This window comes from Pteropus vampyrus, unplaced genomic scaffold (genome assembly GCF_000151845.1).
Source record: "Pteropus vampyrus isolate Shadow unplaced genomic scaffold, Pvam_2.0 Scaffold19, whole genome shotgun sequence".
Classification (NCBI taxonomy): Eukaryota; Metazoa; Chordata; class Mammalia; order Chiroptera; family Pteropodidae; genus Pteropus; species Pteropus vampyrus.
Genome location: NW_011888800.1, coordinates 4723384 through 4730453, shown reverse-complemented (window position 1 = coordinate 4730453; position 7070 = coordinate 4723384). Strand labels below are relative to the sequence as shown.

Here is a 7070-nt window from a genome sequence, read left to right as displayed (position 1 = left end):
TTATTCCCCTATAATATTATGTTTAAAAAAGTAAAATTGCATATTGGCATAACAATGTTTATTCTATGAAGTACATCTATAGTAACAAAAGGCAAAACTGGACTGTGACTAGAAACAATGGAGTAAGCAGAATATACAGTTCAAATCCTGGTGCCTCTTTTGTGATTTTGGGAGTATTTTTTTACCCTCCGGAAGCCTAAATCTCCTCTTTAGAAAAAGGAAGAGGATAATACTTACATTGTAAGATTATTTAAAATACATAACAATAACAAAGATTGTTAAACAAAACACCATTTCAACTATGATTCTGCAGTTAGACTTTTATTATGAATATATTTTAAGCCATCATTTCAAGGGTCTAAAACTGCAAATCTTAAGAGCATTTAACTTTAAAGATGTCAACTCCAGCTTTCATATTATTAATATTGTTGTTTTTTTAAGGACCACTGTGTGCGTACTATATTGATGACCACGCAGAAACCCTAGTTTTAATTTCTCTAATGTAAAAACTATCCTACTTACTTGTGGGTATTAACTGGATGTGAAGAATATAGAGCAAATTCTGAAAACCTGTAAATAAGCAAATGAGATTATATTTCATAATTCATGGTAAAGGTATAAAGAGTTAACTCTTAATTTTTCAAACAAATACAACTATAATATAGTAATCCAAAAATTATTCTGGTGCTGAAATACACTATTAGTTTTTGAGTAGTGTCCTAACAATTTTTCATTTAGAATATTAGTTATCTTTGTTTATATTACAATTTAAGCAACACTGAAACTGATTAGGACACACACACAAAAAATAAGCAGTCTTGGGTTAAAAATTTCCCACATATTATTTAAAGTGGTTAATCTAGACTTAGCTGTAACAAATCCCCAAACCAATAAATGTATTAGGTAACAGACTATAAAAAAAATCTGGATACAATCAAGGATGAATAAATAAGTCATTAAGATGAACCACACATGAACTTTCAGTTAAAAATATACCTTAAAAAATTATGAGCAAAAGCTTCCATTTCTATTCATTTCTCCTCTGGTAATTATTATCTCTTATGTGATAGTTTTATCCTCTAAAAGAGTAAGAAAAAGTCCTTTCATATTTCATGACAGGTTTAATCACGTAATTAAAACAAATTATTTGATATTATCTGATATGTCCAATTACATGGGTATGATGTAACAAAAAGAGTTACAAACTTATATATGCATATTTACATTATATACCAAAACTATCAAGCTAGTCAACTATATCTTAAGGAGATACATTATGACATGAATTAAACAATATTTCATTGCTTATTATGCAGTCAAGCTTTTAATGGAAATAATATACAAGTGAGGCACTTTTGAGGTCAAGAATAGAAAGCAAATGACACTACATACTGGCAATGTTCACAAAAATCTATGTGTATCTTTAATACAAAAACTTTTCAACTAGATTATTTTTGAAAAATTGCAAAACTAGCAACTTATGCATTTTAAGGAGCTTTCGGACACAATGGCTAACATCAGTGTATCAAAGCATATGAAAGTTTTATAACCACCTGGCTGCTTGGCAAACAGTACCTTAATAACTTAAAGCCCTTTTTTTTTCTTTTTTTTTTTGGTTTATATAAATCACCTCAGGTTGTGATTTATGTTTTGACTTACTGCAAAGCACCTTATGGTGCTATTATTATTGTGGTTTATAGACCAATTTAAGTGCAACAATAACTTGTTTCTACTGCTTTCCCTTATACTTAGAAATATGCTCCCAGAGGTCAAATTAAGAATGAGAATATTTAGTGAAGAATCATGTCTTCCTGGTAACTAAGGTTTTCAGTTTTATGTAGAAAAATGTTACACTTACTTAATGTATCTCTGGGCTAAAATTAAAAACCCAATCTTAAACATATTCCAAAATGTAACAAGACCAAAAAATTTTTCAACAAACATCCTGAAGATTCTTTAAATTGCCCATGTGGAGAAAGTACATGTTTGCTATACTTTGGAGATTTATATGGATATTAAGAAACATCTCTGTGCTATTCAATTAAATGGTGGTGGGATTGGTGGGGGGGGGGGGCGTGCAATAAAAGAAAAAGACTTACCTAAGATATCGGATGGCACTATAACATGAATTAAAAGTGCATTTGTATCACTTCAAAAGTTCATATTAGGCACTGCTGAATAACCAATAAAAATAGGTAGTTTCAAGTTTTCCCCTTTAAATTTTAACCCCTGCCCCAGTGTCCCAGAGACATACACAAACACTCCCTCTGAAGTTGTCTTGATGTAATACAGGTGATATTTATTTATTTGAATTTTCCCTGACTAGTCATGGGAAGAAAAATAAGAATACCATTTTGGTAATGGCTTGAGCAAGTTAAAAGAATTGGTTGTATAAATGCTTGGGCACATTCATTAACTTTGATTGCCAGTTCCAAATATCAATAAATACTCTAAAACAGGATATATATATAAAGAAAGTGCTTAAAATCTTTCAGAAACCAACAAGATACATTAGGGAAAAGATTCCTTTTAGAGTTCCTTTGAGATATTTCTTACTCCAGCTTGCTCGGTTTGGAGGTGGCCACCACTTAAATAGCCCTTTACTGGTAAAGGGGCTGGAACCCTGTCAGACCCCAACTGCCACCTTATTTCTCTGGCCTATAAATCATCCAGTAGGTGGTACCGAAGTTCCACATCTCATGTTTTTTGAGAAATCGAATGATTCCCCCTCTAACCCACCCATCTCTTCCTTCAAGGCAGGAGAAAAATCATTTACGAGATACCAAGTCTGAACACAACAAGCCATCAGTCATGCCATCTAGATGATTTCACTTTCAATAGTTACTATCCCTTAAGTAGTTTTGTTTAGCCATTTGCTTATACTACCAGATTAAAAACAAAGAAGGTTTAGAGGAAAAGCCAACTGGCAGTGCCAAATCTGTATGTAGAATAAGAAAAGGTCCCTAAACATACCTATACACGTTTAAGAACATGAAATTTAAACTACCCATGAGTTTTCACATAAGCATTCTAATTTAATCAAGAGAAATTTTCCACATAGGGATTCAGATAATGTTAATATATTATCAGTTAGTCTTCTAGACCAATTCGGAAACTGGGTATGTTAACTATATAAAGATCCAAGGTGAAATAAAAACCATTTTATTATCACCATAGTTTTTAATGAAGAAACTTGTTTAAAATTGTAAAGGAAAAAATGGGGATGGGACGGCAAAATCTTAGCAGCAAAGTGGTTAAACAATTTGAAAATATTAATGCACAAACATTAAAATATTAAAGCATATATGTTGCATATAAAATACAGTACAGAACCAGGAGTTGCACTATACTGATTAGTGCTTAACAGAAGAAATGATTAAATTTGTTCTTCCCAGAAGTATGTACACAGTTCATTTCCACAGCATTTTCCTATATAGCCAGCAAGTTATTTTCTTCAGTTAGTCACACCTTGCTCAAACCTGAATTATAAACTCCGCACTTACAAATATGAAAATCCATTCAGAAGGAAAACCAATATTCCCATCCCACCAATAAAAAGTAATTTTGAAAGTTAACAGTCTATTCTGGATAAACAAGTTTAGCTGAAAACTTCAGGGATGAAGATCATCTGGCGTAGCAGCGTCCAAATATATAAACAGTAAAAATAAGACTTAAAACTGCTGCTACAGTGTGTCATGTTTGGATTTAGTTCATCCAATTGATTTTTAGTACAAAACTAGAAATAACCTCTTCTTCATAACATCTATAGTTATCAATATATTTTTCTTCTTTTCAATGTGAAATAATACTTCAAGATGATCTATATACACAATGTCAGTTCAAGCTGTCATATAAATATAAATGCTTTCTTAAAAAAAAAAAGTATTTTACAGACAGTGTTATATACATTGTTCAGTTTGATCTGGGCAAAAGAAGACAGCTAACCCAAGCTAAAGTGTGAATGTAAAAAGAATGATACATAAATGACATTTAAAATCCTGCATAGAAAATGAGCTTCAAATGGTAGTGTGATTTCAATGTTTTTCACTTCTGAAACTTCAAGCCATTAAAAAAAAGGCACGCTTCTTAATTTTATCCTCTAAGAGAAAGTTCTTAAAGAACCCCTTACTTGGTTAGAGTTTAAATGTAACACTTACAAAAAGAAAAAAGAAAAAAAAGCAATTTGACCCCAAAGTACTTTAAACAATTTGTTGGAACATTTATCCAACTACTTTGTAAATAAAACATCCAGTAATACAATGCTCTGCGAAAGAAATAGATTTATATGTACAAGATATTCCATTTACAATGTTGGATTTAAATACTTTCCTGGGATAGTTTAGTACACGCTTTAACATAAAATATTTTTGCTTTAGGCCAGTTTAAATAAAATGCAAGTGAGAAAGTTATTGTTATGTGAATAATAAGCACTAAAGATTAAGCTAAAAAATTAGTAACACAGCTGAACAAATTCTGGTGTAGCAGAATGATAAATGGAGATCTGAGAAGGAAACCTTTACACTAACTATCCAGTTACACTTTTGCCTTATAAATATTTGTAAATGCAATATAATTTTTTGAAGGAGGAAACTGAAAGAAAACAACTTGCTGGTTGAATACCACAAAAACAAAACAACAACCCCAAAACCTCATTTTTTTCTATAATGTTTACTCAGTCTCTTTTTATATAAAAATAAGTGTTACGTTCCCATCAAAACATTAGACAATTACATCTGTGCTTTAAAAAAAAGTTGGTCACTCAAGGCTATTAGAATATTTTTAAGGATTTTAGATTACCAGAATGTACAGATATAACTCAATATAAACTGGAGCCAAAGGGAAATGAGGATGAAATTCACATGGAATAAAAGCGTTATTAACTAGATGAGTAAAATATTCAAAATATAATGGAATGTGACAGTAGATACATGTACATCTACTTCAGAACTAGGAAGGGGAAGAAAAGTTTAATATGTCATAATCCGTACCTTATATTTAGTTAAATATAAACATTTGTTATTTATACATAAAACTGCTTTCAAAAAACAATGATTTAGTTGCATTTGTTTAACTTCTTATAATTTCCAAGTGTTAACTTTTCTTAGATTGAAATCAGCTGTCCCCTAGTGCACTTTTTAGTTCATGTCCTAGAATTCAAACCTTTAAAAGTCCCATCACCTAATGCATAAATATACAAAAATGCCAAAAATTAATCCCTTTTAGTCGGATCATATTTTATGTTCACTTTTTATAGCCAATAACCAGAAATGATTTCCTTTCACAAATACTCTTTACAACCTGTAACAAAACATGCTATGCACTCAAGGGAAAAGTTAGGCATGGCTAGCATTTGTGAAATGCCAAGAACGGACAAGATCTGCTTCCTCCACGTGTGGCCCCAATGACACCAGGCAAGATTTCATATTGCTTGCCAAAAGCTTCCATAAATCCAAGTTAGCTAATTCCTGGAAACAAAGATTTTAAGCTCATTCTGGCACTGGATTCTTTCATCCAGCAGCTTTATGTTTCCCACCACAGCACCCACATGCCTCACCACAACGATGGCACATTCTCAAAGGGACGTAGCAGCACATACATGGTACAATGAAAGACAAAGCTACTAGGGCTAACCATCGTAAGCAGAACTTGTCATCGCTAGTGTCACATGAACAGGGATCTGAAAAATCTCCCTCTGAGTCTGACATACAATGATACAACATGCTCTCTGCACAGAGCATGCAACTAACTTGATATATGCATCTTTTAATAGGGTCTGGAGCATCCTGACATTTTCCTCTGCCATTTTCTTCATGATTAAACCTTTCCTGGCAGTATACGCAGCGAGAACGTTCACCATCTTCTTTTCTTCGTTTTGACTTCTTAAATTTTAATGAGGAAGGCTGTGTCTTAAATACCACAGAGTCTTTGAGTGAACTTAACTTAGTCTCATCCCCATAAGAGTACAGATAGTCTGATTTTTTACTGTCTGGTTTAGAAAACTGAATGTTGGAGTCAGTATCATCTCTCTCCAAGTCATTTTTCCACATGTCAGGATGTCTGTAGTCTGCATAGCGACGTATTAAAATATCTCGAGGGTTTATTCTGACAATCTCATCCTCATCTTGAAAGCTGACATGTCGGATTGATTTCAAAGGGACCTAAAAAGGAAAGAGATGAAAATTGCAATAAGGGCTGTGAATGCTAATTTTTTGTGTCAACTTGGCTGGGCCATAGTGCCTAGATATTTGTTCAAACATTATTCTGATGTTTCAGTAAAGATGTTTCTTGGATGAGATTAACATTTAAATTGATGATCTATGATGAGTTAAGCATATTATCCACCATGACATAGGTGGACTTCATCCAATCAGCTGAAGGCCTTAATAGAAAAAAGGCTGACTGGAACTCTTCTCCGGGTCCCCAGACTGATTTTGCAACTGTACCTTGCAGATTTTGGAACTGTACCTCTACTATCACATAAGCCAATTCTTTAAAATAAATATCTCTGTATATATACATATCCTATTAGTTCTCTTTGGAGAACCCTGACTCATATGGATTTTGGTGTAGAGAAGTGGGTTGCTGTAACAAATACCTAAAAATGTGGAAATGGCTTTGAAATTGGGTAATGGGTAGAAGCTGAAAGTTATGAAAAGATGACCACTTGCAAGCCAAGGAGAGAGGGCTCAGAAGAAACCAAATGTGCTACACAACCTTGACCTTGAACTTCCAGTTTCCAGATTCACGAGAAAATGAATTTTTGTTGTTTAAGCCACCCAGTCTGTTGCATTTTGTTATGATAGCCCTGGCAAACTAATACAAAGACATGTGTTTTTAAAGTTTGGCTATGTAGGTCTCTGAAAATGACCTAAAACGCACTGTACCACATATACATACATGTATATGTGTACACACACAGATACACACACACATACATTTTTCCCTTCTGGATACACTATCTCCTTGAGGCCAGGGAGCAAAGTAAATCTTGTGAACATAAATCATATTGGTCTAAATAAAAATGACCCTTCCCTTTACTCACACTGATGGGCTTATAGTACTCATATTTT

The 7070-nt window shown here is 33.0% G+C and overlaps 1 protein-coding gene across 2 annotated transcripts in view; it reads right to left on the bottom strand.

Moving 5' to 3' along the window:
* Nucleotides 1-1106: 1106 nt before the first annotated feature.
* Nucleotides 1107-7070, bottom strand: part of SPRED1 (sprouty related EVH1 domain containing 1) — a 101992-nt gene continuing 96028 nt past the window's right edge. For both annotated transcript variants that reach the window (XM_011354892.2, XM_023527738.1), the window contains one exon: nt 1107-6158. In XM_011354892.2, coding sequence (XP_011353194.1) covers nt 5508-6158 — 651 coding nt within the window. In that variant the 3' untranslated portion in view covers nt 1107-5507. The remainder of the gene's footprint in view (nt 6159-7070) is intronic.